Source organism: Tamandua tetradactyla, chromosome 5 (genome assembly GCF_023851605.1).
Source record: "Tamandua tetradactyla isolate mTamTet1 chromosome 5, mTamTet1.pri, whole genome shotgun sequence".
NCBI classification, from domain to species: domain Eukaryota; kingdom Metazoa; phylum Chordata; class Mammalia; order Pilosa; family Myrmecophagidae; genus Tamandua; species Tamandua tetradactyla.
Window position 1 is genome coordinate 111,553,803 of NC_135331.1, and position 21,669 is coordinate 111,575,471.

A 21,669-nucleotide genomic window follows, 5' to 3' on the forward strand; every position below is an offset into this window, starting at 1 on the left:
TCCAATTTTTCTGAAACTGTCACTTTATTCGGGGCAGGAGAATTTTTCTTACATAAATTCAATTCATGTTTTTAAACACCTTAAGATGCAATATTCAAAAAGCAACATATTTTTCCAGAAGGGTCTTACTTAAGTGGTTTTCTGCCCTTCTATTTCTAGTTATCATGAATATTTGCTTTATAAATAAATATATTCTTAGTTACGCCCTGGAAATCAAATCAGGTGACTAAACTGCAATCCATACTAAAATAGCTAAGATCAGAAGACTTTGTTTAGGTCATTTTAAATTCCTAATAGCAGAGTGTCTATAAGAAACTGAAAATACAGATTAATCTGATATTTGCCTCTGGCTTTGTCTTCTCAATGGTTTCCATAAGAAGGTTCTCACAATAAATTATATAAAAGTACAGTACATTTGGTTGAATATTGTAAAAATCATTCTAAAAGTTAACATATATTAAACAAACAAGTTGCTACAGTTTGCTTTAAATGATATAAAATATTAGTATGTCAAACATTTTCTTATATCCATATTGCTTTTGGTCATACACTGAGCTGTAACAAATAACGTGCATTCATTGTTGTTGTTGTTTTTTAATTCTTCTCCTAAATGGCACAAAGCAATGGCTTAAAAGGTAGGGAAATGCTACTATTAAGAAAACATGGTGCACATTAACTCCAACGTCACTTGTATTTGCATTTTTATATGTTCCCTTGATAGTATGCACTTTTGCTAACATAGTGCAAGCTTTATTAGACTGTATATAGTCCTTTGGGCAAGAACAGTGCCTAAAAAAATTCCTTCCAATGTAAAAATCCTATCCTATAGGAGTGAGGGAGGGCTTGGTACTTAATGGAATTTCATTGTAAAATGAATATGTGTAGAAATAGCTTTGATGCTGACATAGCTTTCCCTGCTGAGCCTGCTCTTTGTGAGGCACACCTGAACTCCACACCTGAACTCCATCCTCAGCACACCAATGCCACTAAACCCGTGGGCACAGAATGAGAGCCAAGCCTGTGTACCATTTCCTGTGTCCTGGAAAGCTTTCTGATTGCAAATGAGGTATAGTGATAGACAGGTACAGTTAAACTCATCGTTGCTGTTGGTGTCTTGCTTTACAAATAAATGTAATTTATAGTCGCTAAAATTATATGCAGCACATAGCATTTTATTCCCACTTATTAGAAAGTGCTCACTATTCCCTTGTGTGGTAATAACTGGCATACACTATTTGTCCTTTATCCATTCGTGGGGTAAAAAGAGCACTTTACAAGATCTTGCTAAGTCCTTAGGATTTAGCTTTTTTTTATTGTTTTGTTTTTTATCATCAGGTTTTCTCAACTGCATATCCACCTCTTCATTTTCATATGAATAAAAATGTTTGGCTGCTGGTAAACAAAGGAAAAGATGGAAGAAGAAAGTAAAATATTTTATGAAGTTGGCTCTACAAACTTTCTACTAGTAGAAAGTATTAGAAAAACAATTTTGTAGTGTATATAACCACGTAACTAGGCTTTTCAATTTAAAAAGTTGTGGTGATCTCCACATAAGCTAGAGTGCCAAGACTATGGTATTCAGGTATTTACAATTTAAAACCTTCTTTCCAGGAAGCCAAGTAAGGTTTCAGATAAACTTACTTTTTATACATAATACAAAAGGGAAAATAAATATTAACCTCATAGTAAAGGGCTCATCCCTGAAAACACATTTTCTGTTGCTTTAGGTAATGAGTTGATAATATAATACATGAATGAATTCAGTTTCAAGTTGTGCTTGCATATACATATTTATTTTTTTAAGCTTTGCCGCCAGTTTGTTAACAAGAAATTATTACTTATCAAATCCATATCCTTTATGTGCTTTTCTCATGCCCCCAGAGATCACAGCTGATCGAACAAGTATATTTTTGAGCCAGATTCTCCAAAGCATAAATTGTTCCCTGAATTTGGAATAGGGCCTTTTGGAAGCGAGGCTAATTAATTCAGACCACGATATATTATTAATACACCAAAGTAATAACTTACCAACTTATTAGGTTGAACCATACAAAAGTGCCAGTATTCAAACATTTTTTAAACCTATAAAATAGTAAGATGATATGGTTCAAATGGCTGTGTCCTGGAACCCGGCGGCCCAAAAGAGAGTAGTAGCTTAGGGCTTAGGCCTGGGAGAGGGTGAGTCAATATACTGTTGAAATTATATTGCATTCACTGGTGGGAATCTTTCTTTTTGCCTTAAAAGGCAAAAAATAGAAGCAAATAAGCTCTACAGAGATGGATGATGGTGAACCTTTTGGCTGTTTCTGTCTCCAAACTGGCTTTGTCATTTTAGAAATTGCTGTAAACATTCCTCTCAACGGAACCACCTCTGCCCAGTCAACAGCATTCTTCTTCTCAGTGTTGAAAGAAATGGCAAAAGGGTTGAGTCCAAATGTGGCAAGCTCTGGACACTAGCCTTGGGGTAACTGTGATTTCCAGATAAGTGGAACCTCTGCCATAAATCTTTTCTGCTTCTTAGATCGCCCTGAGAATTTAACTAGGACAGAAGTTTATTCGTTGTCTGCCCCTACCAGGACTGAGTGCAAAATTCAACTGAACTGAATGCAAAATTCCATCAGATAGCGTCATAAAGAAATCTGCTGTTTTAAAGCTCTTTGGTCATGCATCCTGGCAGGGAAAGGAGCTTGAATGTGTTAACCTTTATGTTGAGAAGATTTTGACTTGAAAAGCTTTCTTTTTTGCATGTACTTCTACAATCTGATTTCAAAAATGGAAGAAAATAGGATGTGATGGCACAGTATGATTAATCTTGGTTTCATTTGGATCATCTCTTACCATCTTAAATGGTGTGTAAAAATTTCAAAAAGTATTTACTTAAGAGTTCCTTCATCTGGGGAAAAAAAAACCTAAAGCATGTTACATAATAGCTAGAACTTTCAGAACAGCACAGAGGTGTCAAAAAATCAAACCAATGATGTGATATTGAGAAAAACAGATCACTTCTAGTGCTAAGAATGCCTGAAGTACCGAATGCGCCACATTTACAATTTAACCCCTTCACAAATATCCACGCACATTGAGTATTTTAACTCTTTATCACATAACCCTAAATTGCACCCCTGTTGCAATACTGCATGAATTTCATTACATTTTAAAAATCTGTATAAAATATTATCTGGAACCCCAAAAGAAAATCAATTAATTTTTAAAAAGCTCATTACAAAGTTGACTGTATAAAATGCTAAAACATAATCCATATATACAAAATGTTGCCATTTAAGAAAATAATGGGACCCAGTTTTAGAATAAAATAATTTTGTACAAAAAAAGGGTATTGCATTCAAATCAATATTTAAAAAAACAAAACCTTAAAAAAGAATATTGAAATGTCTTGGTTCACAAGATAACTATAAAGCGTGTATTGTTACACTATCCTCCTGTTTCTTGCAGGGAGCACACTGCATCAGCCGAGGGAAAGTGTCCTGCTTCCCCTGCAAAGGGCCTCACAGCAGTCATCGCCGAGAGGCGTACTTGGAAGCCCAGTCCGTCCTTCCGTGCACTGGCTGGGCAGCCGGGGGCCGTGGCATCAATCCAGGAGTGCTTCTAGGCTGGGTGTGGAAGAAAGGTCGCCCAGGATGTGGTCTCACAGTCTTCAGGGAAGAATAACCTGTCCATGCGAGAGAATGGCTGACCTGATTGATTTGGTCCCACACACGTCAACTGCAGAAATTGCATCATGGTGACAAAAATGCCAGACTATAACTTCAAGAGACATGCTTGGACTCCAACCTAAAGTCTCATGGTAGCTAGTATTTGTCAGTATGCTATTGCTTTTATATCAATAATAAAAACAACTATTGTTTATTAAACAGCTATTGTGTATCCTGGATTGTATACTATTTTCTAATCTTCACAAAACCTCGCGAGGTAGACATTAAACCACTTCCCAGATGAGGGAACAGAGGCCCAGGGAGACGGGTTGTGCAATTTGGCTTAAGGTCACCCAGCTTATATAAGTGTCAGAATTTGTCAATACAAAGAGGAATATTATTCCTGCAAATGGGAGATCAGGGGGAAGAATTAGGAAGGCAATTTCCAGTGAAAAGGAATTTCATCGATCTATCAGTGAGGAAGTTGAATATCTCCCATGGTTTATGGTTTGATCCCCAAAATGCTCAGCTTTGCCATTAGTGAATCGGGAGGACAGCTTTCTTTTTGATTGTGCTATGGATTTTAGCAACACCCCTGAGAAGTTTCTCCTTGTCAGAGCTCTTTATACAGGTTCCTGGATCTTGATAAAAATCTTTTTCCACTCACCCTGTATCTTCTTCATCTCACCTTCAGAACTGGTGAGGAAAATTTAGGACATGTTTTCATTCAGAATGAGGGCTTTTAACTCCATTCTAACGGAGCCATAGGAATTTGCCTAAGTGGATGGTTTTGGTCTTCAGGTTTTTATTTTGACTGATACGTAAACAGTTCAGAGTGAAGAAGGTGATATCAAGCTATCAGGCCTGCAGCATCCTCAGCCAGTTGCCAGGCAACTGTGAACTGTGACAGATCACGGTTCTAGGCCCCTTCTGCCTCCCTTTCATGCCTTTCTTTAACTCTGATCACCAGTTTAGATTGACTGGTAGCCTGATGTCATTGCTATTCTCTCTCATACAACAATCATTTGGTGGGGCTGAAGCATCATCATCTTGACTCATGAATAGGGGCTTGAATCTAGGTGTGCCTGAACTAAAAACCATTCTCTTCCCATTTCAATCCTCCACTTTCCCAAGCAGGACGTTTATCTTTAAAATCTCTGCCTGGACTAGTGGTTTGTCTAGATGTAGCGAGGTCAAAAGGTATCTGGAGAGAGTGATGCTTTCTAGTTAGTTTCTGGTGTGGTTCTCTGACATCATCTTGTGTCACCTCCAGTGGAACCAGCACTACTTCCCCTTGCTAAAGACTTCAAGAAAGGCAGGAGAGGTGACCCAAACTCACCTCTCAGAAATTTAGCTGTCCACTTACAATTATCAGTACTTTTGAAATCGAGATTCCTCTGCCCTCCCCTCCAAGTCACTCCTTGCTTTGTGTGGTCCCTGGGTGGGGTTGGGGAGAGTGCAGGAGAAATGGCAAAGGTGAATCCCAGTGAAGTCTATCCACTGATTCTACCACACCATACAGAGAAGGAAATGGGGCACAGGACTTCTGACTGTGGTTAAATATGAAATTAAACCTTCCAAGCAGCAATGTGCACAGGGCACTAAATGCAGAGTCTGGCACGTGGTAGGTGCCAATAACTACGAGGTGCAATTAGGACTGTTGTCAATATTTTCATGTGTTGAGTAAATAAATAACCTATTTGCTATGTCATTAATGAAAAACCTCCCCTGGCAGAGTCAAATGTGTTCCTGGCAAGCTCCAACCCTCTGTCCCCACAATATGCATAACTGTGCACCCGTCTTTGGCTTGGGCCCTCAGGGCCTAATCTGATCATGTCTTTTATCTCTATCACTGCAAAAGGCCCAGGCCTCCTAGGTTACTCCTCATCCTCTTCTATCCCTTTTTATGACCCTCTTTCCCAGCCCTCTCCCCATCTCTTGAAAATCCTTCCATGTGTCCCTGAAACTCGTGGCCAGTTTCAGCAAAATCACCCTCATCCTCAACCTCTTGTCTTGCTCTGATTGAAACCTGACACTCTTTTGAGACATGCACCCTCTCCAGCCCTCTCCAGGGGTGACTGCTTTCTCTTCCAAGCCCTTCAATTCCAGTATGGGGAGGTGGTAGAGTTGGTGCTCTCCCTGCTCCTCACTGTTGCTTCCAGACACTGCTTCCTCCCTCCTAAAACCCCTGAACTTTGACCTCATGTCATTGGATATACCACCCAGGTCCTCTCCTTATTGCAGATAATGACTGATCTCTGGATCACCCCCTTCATTCCTCGAGTAAAGATTTTAGCTCCTTGCTCATGCTCATAATTCTGATGACTTCAATATCCCCATATCTGGTCTTCCTAAAACTCTGGTCTCTTAGCTCTGTGACTACACTTACTCCAATGACCCTGTCCATGCCTCTTTATCTACCACTCATTCCAGGGATCATACCCTGGATCTTGTCATTGCCTATAAATGTACTTCCTGTGGAGTCCCACTACCATGCAGCCCCCTTTCTGACCATGGCATCCTGTCCTCCCAGCTCACTTCCTCTAGCACCCAAACTTCAACCACAATTTGTTGGTGCTTTCACTCTGGTCCCTCACCCCTTCATGGTCTCTCTTTCCTCCTTACCTAGGGTCCAGCATTATAATCACTCCCTTACATATACTCTCAACTTCCTTACTCTTCTCTCGGACTTCAGCAAACTCACTTGGATGAACCACAGTTCCAATTAAATCCAACTCTCTATTTGCTCCTGCCTGCACCTGTATAGCTGAACACAGCTGGAGAAAAACACACAGCCTTGCTGATGGGTCTCCCTTTGAGTTCATGATCACTAAGTGGGCCTATGGGAAGTGGGCCTTCAATTCTGCCTGGCAATCAGACTCACCTCCATAGATTATTCACTCCCTCTTTCCCAAATGACTATTTCATAATTTCCCTCTTTTCTTAACACCTCCAAAACCTATTCTACCCTCTTCACACTCAGCCTGCAGCTGTGCTTCCCACCTCACTGAGCAAACAGAAGAAATGAGAAAAGTTACACATGCTTTCATCACCACATCTTCCTACCTGTCTGCATCTCTGACCAGGTGCTCTTCCATCTTTCCTATGTCCAAGGAGGAACTGACTCCGATCCTGGCAAAGGAGGGTCCTTCTGTTTGGGCACAGAGCCACACCTTCCTTTGCTGGCTCCTTCTTGTCACCCCAGACTCTTAACATTCTGGTGCCCCCTTTTCTCTTCTATACCCACACTCACTTCCTTGGTGCTTTCATCCAATCTCCTGGCTCTATCTCCTGTCTATATTCTAATGACTCCCTCATTCATATCTATCCAGTCCAGACTGTTCCTCGGAGATCATGAATCACAAATTCAAGTGCTTATCCAACATTTCCACTTAGATGTCTAACAGGCATCTCAAACCAGACAAGTCCAAAACCAAGCTCCTGACCTTCCTCCCACAGCAGGCTTCTCCTATAGTCTTCCTAATTGCAGTTAAGGATAACTCCATTCTATAGTTTTTAGGTCAAAAGTATTGGTGTCATTCTTTTTCTCATTCCTAATAATAATCATTGGCACATCCAATTGGTTCTACCTTCAAAATATACCCAGAAGCAAACAACTTTTTACCACTTCAACTATTACTACCCTGGCCCAAGTCAGTATTAGTTTTTGCCTGGATAATTACAACAGCCTGGTAGTTGGTTTCCAATCTTGCTCTCCTTCAGTCTAGTGACAACCAGCTGCTTGAGTGAGCCTGTTAAGATGGAAGTCAGATCACTTTACTCCTCTACTTAGAAACCTCCAGTGGCTCCCATGTCATCCAGAGTAAATGACAAAGCATCCATGCTGCCTGGCAGGCTGCACACCACTGGGCTTGTTATTACTTCTCTGATTGCCTCTTCCCACTCCTCTTTTTCTCACTCAGGCTACTCTTGCATTCTGGCCTCCTTGCTATTCCTGGAATCATGATTAATCCAAAATAGAACTTACCAGAGAAGGATCTAGAATAGGTGCCTGTCCTACCTCAAAGCCATGCACTTAAGATTCTGGAAAACTCTTACCCACATTGTATAGCTCACTCATCCACCACCCACAGACCTTTTCACTCGATGTCCTTTGCAGTAAAGCCTTCTTTGGCTACTCTATGTAGATGTGGAAACTGCACTTCACACTTCAACCTCCACTTTCTCCACTGCCTGCCTGCTTATATTTTCCCCTTTGCACCTGTGACCATCTGACATAATACATATTATACTAATGCAGCTTCCTCTCTGCCTGTTATCCTATGCATAATTAGATTCCAAGAGCCACAGGGCAGGGATTTTTGTATCATCCATCAATGTAACCCCAGGCCTACAACATAGCAGGCATAGAGCAGCTGTTTATAACTATTTGCTGAATGAATCATGAATAATCTGAAATAGAACTTACCAGGGGAAGGATCTGGAATAGGTGCCAAGTGTACCCTCTGCACAGCAGAACCAATTTCTTTTTTCAGAAAGGAAGGGATATAGTTTCCAGTCAGTCCACTAGAGCTTGTAGAGCCGGAGCCAACTGATTTTCAAAACCAAAAGCTTATTATTACAAAGACATGTACACACACGACACAAATTAGGGTTAAAGGAGAGCAGTGCAGTGCAATAAAGAATTAGGTTTTTCCATTTCAGATAGAAAAAAAAAACTGTGATGAAAACAGTAGCGAATTCTGAGCAAAGCATTCCACCATGCCACACTGTCAGAAAGACTAGGGGTCCAAAAACAGCACTACTCCTGCAGAAAACAATCAAACGGAGGTTAGTTGGTTGATTAAATAAAAGAGATTTGATGTATTCTTAAATTTTTTATAAAAATAAGTGTACCCTGTTCTGAAATTTGATTTTTTTCCACTCTATAATATAGCACATATCATCCTTCCATATCAGTATTTACTAATTCCAGAGTATGGCTACACCACAATTTATTTAACCATTCCCCGATTCATCAGCACACAGATTATCTTAATTATTTAGCTATTACAAACAACTCTACACTAAATATTCTTGTCTATAACCAAGAAATCATGATTAAAATATATTCAATAAATTCATTTTTATGCTGTTTACATATCAAGAGTGTTTTAAGGGAAAGAACAGTATACTACTCAGCTTTTGAATTCTGGAAGATTAATGGAATGTCTGACATATAGTAGGTAATCAAAAAATATTGGCTGGATGAATGAATATCGATAACCTTAATTATTAAGGCTTAAAGGTGCACATAGAATAATGATGAATATAATTAATGGCCATAAGACAAATGAAAGTTATAGCTGTTAGGAAAAGAGTTATTAAATATGAATAGAATTGTTCTATGTCTTCATAATTCAGAGTGTTCTTGGTAATTGCTTAAAGCACATGGGAAAAATGGTCCGGGAATGCATGTGTGAAGAGCTATGTTGTCAGCTAGGGTACATTTTGCCTTTTTGTGGAATAAAAAGATATGAAGCAAAATGGGCAGAGAATTGGAACATAAGCCACAGAAGGAAAGACACTTATAATCAATAAACACAAGAAAAGACACTCAACCTCATTAGTAAACAGGACATGCAAGTTTACACCACAATAAGATACCGTTTTATACCCATTAGATCAGCACAAATTTTATAATCTTGACAGTACCGAGTGGCATCAAGAAGGGAGTGCAGTTCCCATACCCTGCTGGAGAGCAATTTGGAATTATCTGTAAGTTGGAGATGAGCATACTCTTCAACCTAAAATGTTTACTCCTAGTCATTCATACCCAGAGAAACTGTCACACATGTGAACAATAGAGGTACAACAATGTTCATTTCAGCACATTTTATATCAGCAAAAATTGTAAACAATGTACTTGTTCATTAAGAAGAGAGGGTTAAGTTATGGCATAGCATAAATAATACAACATGGCATGGTATAGTCATATATATGTGTATACCTACATATATGTATATATGTGTGCGCTGTATATTTCTATTTATACATAGATAGGAATAAAATTGCTACACACACATATGTATTTATTAAAATGGGTAAACTGGAGATATAGGATTATACATATATAAACTTTAAAACATGTAAAACCATATTACGTATTTCGTGTAGAGTAAAAACAAACAAACAAACAAACATGAATGGGGATAATAAACACCCAAATCAGGCTTCATGTATATTTGCAAAGTTCAGTTTCTTAAGCTGGGTGGTGGTGGGTGTTGATATGAATGGGTGTTGATACATTATCTCTTTCTTTTTTGTATTCCTTAAAATAAATAAGCACACAATGGATAAGAGCAGGGAGAAGTGAAGGCCAGATGTTCACTTGGCAATGTGGAAGAGGAAGCAGCACATAGTGGGGACTACAAGAGGCAAAAATGATGTGATCTACCGAGACAGGGGTTAGTCAGCCTGGAGGTCTAGGAAATTCATTTACCCATTTGGGAGAAAAAGGCAGGCCCTCATCAGGCACCAGTCAGTACCTAGCTGACTCATCAAAGGACCACAGACTCACAAGCCCAGCCAAGATCAGACCAAAAGAACCATCCAGCAGAATCATGAACTAAATAAACCAGGTTTTCGTTTTGTTTTGTTTTTTAAAGGGGTGGAGGGGGACAATTTTAAGCTGTCTACCTTCCAAGTGGAAGGATTTCAGTGCTCATGTCATCAGAAGGAGGGGAAGAGGCAGAACAAGGCAGCTGGTGCCAAACTCGATTTCCACTTCAGCAGGTGGCCAGCTACTGCAAACCAGCAGGCCAGACTTCGTGCGATTTTGTTTTTGCTTTGAGCAAGAGAAGACCATGCTCTTCTCCCCAGCGACTGGGGGCAGACCTCAGTGGGAGCTGGCTGAGCCCCCAGGGCCTGCTGCCAAGAAAGAGAGCCAGAAAGGAGGCCTGGGTTTTCAGACCAGAAAGGCCCTCGTGCTTCTTTCTACAGCTTGCCCCATGTCTCTCCGTATCCATCACATCACATCTAGAGAATTTGCTTTTTGCCTTTTAAGAGGTAACACTCATTACTCACCTGAATTTATTTTGCTGATTACTGACACTGTCCCTGAAGATTTTCCAGACAAACCAGAACTAGACCATGGATTAGATGGGAGAAAATCCTTGCCTGGATTCGGGAGTATACCATTTCGTATATTTATTCCTAAGGGGAACAAATGATTTTAAAATGCAAAATAAATACTTACTTTTGCACCAATCTTCAGAGATGAAATTAATATAGAGTTCAATTTGTCAAAAACTTCCTGTTGTGTAACACTGTAGATAAAAACTGACCGGGATGGTGTAGTAGTTAGGTTCAAGGGTCAACTTGGCCAGGTGATGGTGCCCAGTTGTTCTAATTGCTGTGGACTTAGATCACCAGCATGTGAAATTCATCTATGGCTGATTACATATGGGGTTGGCCAAGGGGAGTGCCTTCTGCAATGAGTAACGTTTAATTTAATTAGCTGGAACCTTAAAAGAAGAGCTCTGTAGAGCTCAGCAGCTCAGCACAGCCCAGCTCAGAACCAACACAGACCTGGAAGTTTGGAGATGTGGAAAGAATCATCTGGAGAAAGCTGTTGAACCCAGAAGCTGGGAGGGAAGGCCAGCAGACATTGCTGTGTGCCTTTCCATGTGACGGAATAACGCTGATGAAAGATAGTGAGGAACCATAATTCTGTAATTAAATAAATCTCCTTAATAGAAGCAAGTCCATTTCTGGTGTATTGCATTCCAGTAGCTTTAGTAAACTGAAACAGATGGTGTCATGTGATAGATGTCAGAGAAAAGATACTGTCTTGGGCAGTGGGAAGGATGGAGTTTAGCATAATGTCTCACTCATGGTGGCTGAGGAGGTCTTTAAGCTTCTACTAATGGGTCTGTCCTATGTCTTGGCACCCTTCAGTATTGCCATGGGCATCATGCTCCTGAGCATTCCTCGCATTCTCTTTGCAGACCACTTCCCTTTGTGGACCTACCCCCTTTCCCAGTTCTCTGTCACCCACTTTCAACCCATAGCTCTGTTCTTCTCTCTACAGCATGTCCCCAAGAGCCCATCCTCTCTCCTGACTTGGACCATCTTTGCCATCAGATGCTGATGACTCCAGCCTGCACCAATCACCCTCACCAACCCTGGTTCCTTACGTCCAAGGTCCCCTCTGTAGAAGGGGCTGCCTTGTTGATGCACCATCATCTCAACTACAAGTCTAACTTGAACACTACATTTTCCCTCAGAGCTTGCTCACTTCCCCACTATCATCAGGTATTGCTGTTGTTTTTCAGAACAGAAAGTCTTAATTCATCTTTTATCCTTTTCTTTCCTCCCTTAAAGCTTATCAGAAGCAACTCCCAGGTTTACTCTCTTCTCCCTCATGCCTTTGGTCTCTGCACTCTTGAGTCTCTACCACTCCTACCTGAATCCCTGCTGAGCCCTGTCAACTGGGTCACCCTGAGAATAACAGCCAGGCTAATGTTAAGACCCAGTGTCAGTCCTGACAAAGTCCAGCAGTAGGTAGGAGTATTATTCCCATCCAGAGGGCAAGGAATTCAATCCCCCAGCAGGGCCTCCAATCCCACCTCTTACCTTTCCCCTTGACTTCCCTCCAGCCCAATCTACCACTCCCTGTCACCTGGATACCCTCTGTAGCTTGCTGGCTCCTCGCCCGTTCCATACACAGATGTTATAGATGATAAAGCACATCACTCCCCTAATTAAAATCCATCAAGAAACTACTGAGCTGTATTCCAGTAGCCTTAGATGATTATATAAAAACCTAACTTTTTTTTCTGATGTTCCTTTTATCCAGTACGGACAGATGAGTAAAAAAAAAAAAGTGAGTAAAAAATATATAAATAATAGGAGGATAAGGGGTAAAATAAATTGGGTAGATTGAAATATTAGTGATCAATGAGAGGGAGGGGTAAGGTATATAGTATGTATGAGTTTTTTCTTTTCTCTATTTATTTCTTTTTCTGGAGTGATGCATATGTTCTAAAAAATGATCACGGTGATGAATATACAACTATGTGATGATATTGTGAGACACTGATTGTATCTCATGTATGGAATGTATGTTTGTGATTTCTCAATAAAAATATTGAAAAAAAAGAGGGGTGCAGGGGTAGTTCAATGGTTAGAATGCCCACCTTCCATGTAGGAGACCCAGGTTTGATTCTCAAACCATGCACCCCCCCCACCAAAAAAAAAGAAGAAAAAAAAATCCTTCAAGAGCTTCTCATTGCTTCTGAAAAAGAAATCCAAAATGTTTATAGACCCCAAACAATGCAGCTCCTGCCCATCTCTCCATGCTCATCTTATACTATATCTCCCTCCTCTTATTATCTTTGGGTCACACTGGTCTCTCTGCTTCTCTGCTCATGATCCAAACCCTTTCCCACCTTTGCACTTGCCACTTCCTCTACCCAGTGTGCTCTTCCCACAGCTCTCTGCACATTTGGCTGCTTCTCATTCTTTGGGGTGCAGCTGAGAGTCACTTATTCAGAGAGGCCTTTCCTGACCATTTAATCTAGAGCAGAACCTCCTCCCTCATTATAACACCCCTTTTACTACTTATCACCCAATCTGTAATAACTGTCTATTTGTTTTCCTACTGCTAGAATATAAGCTGCATGATGGCGAGGTCAGGTAGCTATATAAAGACTTGGCACAGACTATGACATGAATGGAGCCCCCTGGAGTTGTGCGACTTGGTGGCCCTGCTTGGCTGTTTAGTTCCCCACAACATTCTCAGCACAGGGAGATGCTCAATTGAGCAAATAAATTTGTGAATGAATGATTAGCTAATGCTGTAAACTTGGAATACAAAGAATCTGGAGAGAGGCATGGGCACCCACCAAGCTATAGTTTCTATACTTAACCCCTGTCATACTGCCCAGATGATAACTCAGCTTCTGTCCCAGTTTCCTGACACTACACAGGACCGGCAATTTCTTCTGAACCTTGGTTCGTTGGGGTGGCCTCAGTCACATTGCCTGGTTTTTGCCAGTTCTTGCTTCTCTGGGAGCTGGACCTTTGTTTCCTACACCAAATTTCTTATCTCCAACTATATGAGAGAAAATGCAAGGCCTGGCTTCAGCAAACACATCCTTGAATCCCTATCAGTTCTGATAAGATGTCACCAAATACTTGCCTTAGAATCTTTTGTGATTCCTAAATGTGAATCCAAGGAAACAAATTACTGTCAACAATCAAAGGAAGGGCAAGTCATTAATATTACCAGGCAAGTATCGAGAGTGCTTCAAGTAGTGCTGCTTGGCTGCGGACCTCAAGGTTGGCGTGTCTCGCCTCTGATGTGCAGTCTGGGTGGGTGCGCTAGTTCCTGCACCCACATGCTCAGAGGGCTTCAGGTCCAAAATGCTCTCAAATCTGAATCAAGAAGACATATTTTAGGGCAATGTGGGAGGGTAACCATTACCAGATATGTAAAAATAAAGTCATAAATCCTAGATTCAGTCTGTTTACAGATAGAAGAAAACACTTGCCTGCAGAGAGTTTCATCGCTCTGTCTTTTCTTGTTTTTCAGGTCAATCCTGGTGAGGGATGGACTGAAATCCAAGTCATCCAACTCAGCCCAATCATCAGAATCCTTTGTTGACCTGGAAACAAGACCCCACCTTCTCCTACTCTTTGGCTTGATCTCACCATTTTTGTGCTCCAAGCCAGCTAGGATTTTCTGTGTATACAAAGTAAAGGGAAAAGAAAGTAATACTTGGCTTTAATGGAGCTCACTCAAGAGAAGTCCCTATTCTGAGCTTCCTGCTACAAAAAGGAGGATACTAGCCATCTCAATACCCAGTATGCACTGCTCATCTGAAAGGAGAATCTTGAAAAACACATCCCCAGACCTTTCGTCTCCCTCCTAGCCTACACAGGTTACAGTGATTTTTATCCAATGCGGGCACTGAGTTGTATAAGACAAGGATTTTTTTTTTTTTTGTATGCTATATGGCAGTTTTTTCCATATGAGTATCCCCGTACTGCAGTAACATTTGTTGAAGTTTTGTTCGTTTGTTTTGCTTGTTTGGGAAGTGCATGGGCCAGGAATTGGACACAGGTAAGACAAGGATTTTAAAAAAGAAATTTAAGATACTTCTCATATACTGTGAAGATGCCTGGATTCTTACTCAGGGCTCATCCCTGAGGCATTAATGTGATCTATTCTGTCATAGAGAGGTAAGAGAATGTGGCTAATATGTTACTCATAGCAGCATTATTCACAAAAACCAAAAGGTAGAAACATCACACATGACCATCAACAAAGAATGGATAAACAAAATACATACAGTGGAATGTTATTTAGCCATAAAAAGGAGTGAAGTTCTGATACATGCAACAGCATAGATGAACCTTGAAAACATTATGCTAAGCAAAATAAGATGCAAAGGACAAATATTGTATGATTTCATTTATAGGAAATATGTAGAATATGCAAATTCATCAAGACAGAAAGTAGATTAGAGGTTACCAGGGGCTTGGTATAGGGGGAATGAGGAGTTAATGCTTAATGGGTACAGAGTTTCTATTTTGAGTGATAAAAAAGTTCAGGTAATGGACCGTGGTGATAGTTGCACAGCATTGTAAATGTAATTAATGCCACTGAATAGTATACTTAAAAAATGGTTAAAATGGCAAATTTTATGCTATTTATATATATGTTACCATAATAAAAAAAATAGGAACAGCATTAAGATGAACAACATTCTACAAATATCTGTATGGCACTTTATGATTTTCAAAACAGCTTTGTAAGTATTATGACTTTTAACCCTGTCTTCCAAGTAAAATATGCATCTGATCTTCCTTTTACAGATAAGGAAACCGAGTCTATAGGGATTGATAATAATGACTAACACTTAAAATTGCGGGCTAACTAGGTACCTGGTGCTATTCTAAATTCTTTTCAAGTATCATCTATTTAAATTTTCAAAACAATTGTGTGAGGCAGTTACTCTTCTTATTCCTAATTTCCAGATGAGCAGAAGAGAGACCAAGTAACTTGCACAGGGTTATCAAGCTGTTAGACAGTGGAGTCGGGACTAACCGTTTTTAAGAGGCAGAGGCAGATTTGGAATTTAGATTCCTTGATATTTAGATTCTGTGGAATTTCACAATTCCATGTTAATGCAAAGAAAATTCTATTTGAATCAGTCCTTACATACAGGGGGGAAAAAATGTTTCCTGCACTAAGTGGGCACAGAAGAGGAATAAGCGGGATGTAGTGGTGGATCTCCGAGGCTTACCGACTGAGGATTCTTGTTGTGGAGGGAAGGGAAAAGCAACAAGCTTGGCTTGTCCTCCTGAAGGTGGCCCATGTGATCTGTCCTGGAGGCCTCTGCTTTGTAGGGGTACACGAGGTGCTGAGGGGGCTGGCTGGCTTGATGCTGTCGCGAGGAAATGCGTGTGTGCGGCTTGGCTGGGGGCTGGGCAGGAGGGACTGGCTTTATGTGGGGAGGTAGGCCTGCCTTTTCCAGAACATCTTTCTGTGGTTTTCCTGAATCCTGAAGGCTCTGGGCAGTGCTACCCAGTGGGTGTCCAACCTGGAAATAAGGATATCGAAGCGCCTGGAATGACAAAAAAGTCGGTTGTAGGAGAAAAGTCTGACCAGGAAGGTTAACATGGCCAGGATCATTGGGTAGAGTCCCTGAGACCAGTTTCTGCAGTTCCTTAGTTTCAGACAAGTTTAAAACAGCATCCTGAATCTGTAAGACCCCCTGTGATTTTCCCTGTCTAGATATGGTAAACTGTATGTATTGGCTACAGCACTTTAAATTGTTTGGATGAGGTAGCCAGCTCTGCTGCTATTACCTTTGCTACTCCCAGAATGCACTCTGACTCCATACAGACTCCGGTTTTATAACTTCTTTGCTAGGAATATTAAATATGATATTTTATTTTCTAAGCCCATTTCCTCATTTTATAGAAAGAGAAAAAATTAATACAAAACTGAGAGAGCCAAGCATAATGATCCTGGAGGACTCTGAAGTTATCAAGTGCAAAATAAGCAGGAGCAGATGCCTTTACTCATTAATGCCAAGAGGTTAATGCACGATACAGTTAAACCTTGCCTATCTTTGACCTTCCAAGTGTGAGTTGTTCTGGATATTTAAGTTTTCTGATAGCCAAGGCATACATTTTATAACCTTTCTGAAATAGTCCCAGTATGCCCTACTTCTTTTGAATGCAGTCAGTGAACATAATTTAACCTCCAGTAACTCTGGGACATATATATATAAATGTCTGTGATGATATAAATATCTGTGATGATTTATATCTATGATGATCTGTAATGTGATGATAAATGTAGACACAGAGGCAAAAAATGTGGATATTCTGACAGAGGACTTGGAAAGAGGAATTTAAATTAAAAGTCTTCTCTGTGGTTCCAGGCATTTTTGCAAGTCTCAACTGATTTGGGAGTATTTTTAGCTTTTCTGAAACTATTCTTAAAAGTATGCATTCCTCTTTTGGTTCCTTGTTACAGGATCTTTTTCTTTCCATCTCTTGTGCATATCCTTTAAAAACTGGGTTCATTAGAAAGCTTCCCTCCTGATCTGATGCTATTTGTGAATTTCAACAGAAGGGCATTTCAGAGCACTTTCCAACCCTCTTGAGTCAACCAAAGTTTAGAGGCACCAAATTATGGCTCTTTCTTCTTTGAGACCTTAGAAAGCTGCTTTTATATACTTCTGGGTTCATTTCTAACTCTCCAACTATCATCTCTCCACTATCACAAATTCTAACATCCTACACGCACTTCACTTTCATTTAGCCAAATCATCTTCTGTGATTATTCTGAGCAATGTAACTGTCATGAGGAAGTTAAGAAGTCAGATAGACTAATGTAAAAGGAGGCTTCCAGAAGGCATGTGAATGGTTGAAGACCACATCACTACCACGCCTCTCCTTCACACATTTTTAAATCTGTCACAGTGTCCCAGGGGAGGGTGGGTTGAGAAAACATGAGCTATGAAGTCAGAAGACCTGTCATTTCCATGATTGAATTGCAGTTGATTGCACTCTGTACTAGTTTTACTAGACATGTGACCAGGGAAAATTGCTTAAACTTTCTCAGAGTGAAAATAGTAACACTTAACTCATGGAGTCTTTGTGGGGTTAAAATCACATAAAAGCATTCTGCAAATGGCAAAGTGTTATACAAATGTTAACTACTGTGACCCTAGCTCTATCGTATCTGTCAATCTATGCCATCTGTAAAATGAGGAGTTCGATTTTACCTAGTGATCTTTCAACACAACAGTTTAAAATTCTTAACCAGTACTGGCTTATAAACATACTAGAATGTGCTGTATAAGCTTAACTCTCATATATTTGATAAATGTGAAAACATTCTCCAAAGATAGATCCATCTGTTTGTTTATTTCCATGTGTCTGGTTTTACTATGTTGTTTAAATCTTAATGGCTTTAGCTAATATACTATAAGTTTCAAACTACTTTAAGTTTGTATATCTTACATTGCATACCGGTGCTTACATAGCACCACCAGTGGTTTTCAAAGCTACTTTTTATCCCTAACACCAAATAAAATACTTCCCATGAGATTAATAGACATTATTTAGAGTTAGATACAAACGTCATAAGAAAATGGAAGAAAACCTGACTAGCAGTTGGTCGTTTCTTGGGATCCCACTGGAGCATGTCTCTCATGAGCTGAATTGCTTCGCTGCCAGCATTTGGAATCAGAGACTTCAAATTATTGGGAACGCACTGGGGCCAACGGAAGTTCATAGCACTTGAAAGTTGGTAACCCTCAGGCCAGTCAGTCTGAAAGAGGGAAAAGATAGAAAATCTTGCTCAGCTGATCACTATGACAGGAGTTTACATTCTAGCTTTTGTGTCCATAATGGAAAGGCAACCATTTCATTAGCACACCCTTATTCACTACCACGGCACTGAGTGAGCTAAAGCAAAGGGGTATAGGAATGAAGAGACCGAAAAGAACATGAGGTTCAGGAAACACAGTGGAAAAGACACTGGATTGCCACCAGTTTGCTTTATGACCTTTACGTAAAATAGTCCATCTCTTGGGGGAAAATCGGTATTTCCCTGTGTTCCATGGGACATAAGTTTTAAGAAACTGTTAATAGATATTTCTTGAGGAAAACAGATTGTAAAAACCCACCTTGTTCCTGGTCAACTAGATTTGCAAAAAACTTACATACTAATATATACCTTTTTGGATGATTCAAAATATATTTTGCTTCCCTTTTTTAGGGTGCATGGGTGGTGCAGTGGTAGAATGCTCGCCTTTCATGCGGGAGACCCGGGTTTGATTCCTGGACCATGCACCCCAAAATACAAAAACAAATGAAAAAATATTTATACAAACATTGCTTCCCTTTTTTAAAAGTAAAGTAGCTAAGTGGGATTGTACAGCAATCCCACTTAGATCGTTAGTTTACTTAGATATTTACTGATTGCTTGCTATGTTCTTAGTGTTTTCAGGTATCCAAAAAGAATCTGATTTAAATCCTGCTCTTAAGAATATTATTGTCCAAAAGATAAAATAAAACATTAAAAAAATAGCCATAATCAGAGTGAAAAGTGACAAAGACCACAAGAGAGGTATAGGTATTCAGGACAGGGAGAGATTCTAGCGATAGACTCTGGAAATCTTGAAGAGGCGGCATTAGTGATTCATTTAAACAATTACAAAAAAAAAAAAAATGAGGTTTTGCTTTGTGCCGGCAATGGTGCTAAAATTTGGGAAAGCAGACATAAATGAAACCACAGGACAAATCCTTGTCCTGAATGAGCTTATGGTTCAGGAAGCAGTCATATACACAGATTATTATACAAATGACACAGAACACAGCATGCACAGTCTAACATGAGAGTCTAGAAGAGGAGCTTCCAGGATCCCAAGAGGCTCAGGGACAGCTTTCTGAAGGTAATAAATGAGCTGAGTTGTGGCAAGTGAGGAAGCCTTCAGGGAGACCAAAGTGGACAGATAGTTCAGGCAAAGGGAAGAGCACATGCAAAGGTACAGAGGTACATAAGACACAGTGAGCTTAAACAGCAGGGGAAGGGGCAGGTGATGAGGATGGAAAGACAGGCAGGGCCAGGCTACAGAGGCCTTGCAGGCCATGGTAAGGGCTTGGATTTCAGATGGTGACACAAACAGGTTTGCATTTTATCCATTTATTTTTATTTATTTATTTTTTTGCATTGGCAGGCACCAGGAATCGAAGCCGGGTCTCTGGCATGGCAGGTGAGAACTCTGCCACTGAGCCACCATTGCCTGCCCTATCCATTTATTCTTAAAACAAATATTTATTGAAGACTTACATGTGCCGGAAATTGTTCTAGGTATGGGGGATAAATGATGAGTGGAGCAGAATCCTGCCTTCATGGAGTATCTATTCTCCGGAGGCAGACAACCATCAAGTAAGTTAATCTATAATAAGATGTCAACAGTGATAACAAAATATGAAAGAGAGTATAATATGGTAGGAAGAGAGGCTCCTTCTGAGGCTACATGGAGGATGGACTGGCAAGTGTGAGGGCTGCAGGAAGAGCAGTGAGGAGGGTGAAGATGGAGAGAAGGAGAGAGAGAGAAACATGGAGAAGAAAAACTATTGAGGAGCCCAAAGAAGAGCAGGATTTGGTCACATGAAAGACATTCACTTCAGACAGAGGGTGTCTATGCAGAGCACAGAAGCAGGGAGGGTCCAGGGCACCTAGCCAGGAGGTGGAATGGGGGCCGGGTAATGGGGAGCTGATCAATATTTTTAAGAGGGAAGGACAGTACCAGAACTGTTCTTTCAGAGGATGAATCTAGTTTTTGACTGAAAGACAAACTGTAGGGAAAAGACTACCAAAGGCAGAAAGACTGAGAAGATTGTCCAGACACAGCAGGGTGTCCATGGTCCAGTCTGTGGTGGCAGCAGTGGGACTCAAATGAATGAAACCCACGTGAGAGATACCACATAGGGATATGCAACAGGATGTACTGACTGAGCGTTTGGATAAGGGAGAAAGGGAAGTAAGAGAAAGAGAGAAGGCAAAACCGATCAGTCACAAGGCTGGGGGGCTGGGATCATGATGGGACCACGGATAGAATAAACAAAAGTGGTGCTTCAAGATGTGTCAAGTCTGAGGTGATGGGGAGAGTCAGGGGGAAATCCCGCAGATGGTTTGCCAATATGCAGACAGAGTTATAAAGGAGGGGAAAGAGGGCAACAATTACATTTAAGAGGCTTTGGAATAAATGCAAGAGATGTAGCCCTAAGCACAGAGAAGCTCTGCAAGGGAGGTACGATGAAGAAGAGAGAAAAGCAGAGGGAGCCATGACAAATATAATTAAGAGTAGAAGGAAGAAGAGAAGCCGAAGTAGAGGACATGGGCAATGGAGAATTACCAAGGCCAAGAGCAAGCTTCCAAAACGAGTGGTGATCAACAGTGCCAGTCAGCACTGCAGAGAAGTCGAGTGTGCTGGCTTTGGCCCACAGGTCTTTGTTTTGCCTCATTACCTTTTTTGGCGTCCCCAGCACTTGGCAGATTTTGAATATCGTGTCAATTTCACTGGCTCCAGGGAAGAGTGGCCTTAGAGTGTACACTTCAGCCATGATGCAGCCCACGGCCCAGATGTCAATGGGCGAGCTGTAGTTGGTAGACCTGAGGAGGACTTCTGGAGCCCTGTACCTGGGGAGACAGAGGCTCATGGGTTAGCGATTGCTTCCATTACTCAGAAATAAAATAAAATAATATAATCGTTTCTCAGCAAGGGTGTTCATAGTGTCTATTTTCTATGTAGTTTGATGTGGTTCAGACTTTAAGGACCTGGTTATTGCAGCGGCTTTCACAAAGCAGTACTTCTCTAGTTCACAGTATTTTCTATTGAGCATTTCTCTACAAGACTCTCCAGCTGTCTTATAACATCTTTGAGAAAAAGAGAGAGACAGAGAGAGAGAGAGAGAACATAAAACTGGCTGGCTGTAGGCTACTTCTTAGTGATGGTAAAATACTTAAACTCCTAGGATC

General features: G+C 40.6%; 1 protein-coding gene across 1 annotated transcript in view; it reads right to left on the reverse strand.

Annotated features, from left to right (window-relative positions):
* Positions 1-5: 5 nt before the first annotated feature.
* Positions 6-21,669, reverse strand: part of CILK1 (ciliogenesis associated kinase 1) — a 54,718-nt gene continuing 33,054 nt past the window's right edge. The window contains exons 6-13 of the mRNA XM_077162073.1: positions 21,159-21,330; positions 18,283-18,450; positions 15,908-16,228; positions 14,150-14,340; positions 13,885-14,033; positions 10,680-10,808; positions 8,083-8,205; positions 6-3,670 (exon numbers count right to left, since the gene is read on the reverse strand). Of these exons, the coding sequence (XP_077018188.1) occupies positions 3,516-3,670; positions 8,083-8,205; positions 10,680-10,808; positions 13,885-14,033; positions 14,150-14,340; positions 15,908-16,228; positions 18,283-18,450; positions 21,159-21,330 (1,408 nt within the window). The 3' untranslated portion in view covers positions 6-3,515. The remainder of the gene's footprint in view (positions 3,671-8,082; positions 8,206-10,679; positions 10,809-13,884; positions 14,034-14,149; positions 14,341-15,907; positions 16,229-18,282; positions 18,451-21,158; positions 21,331-21,669) is intronic.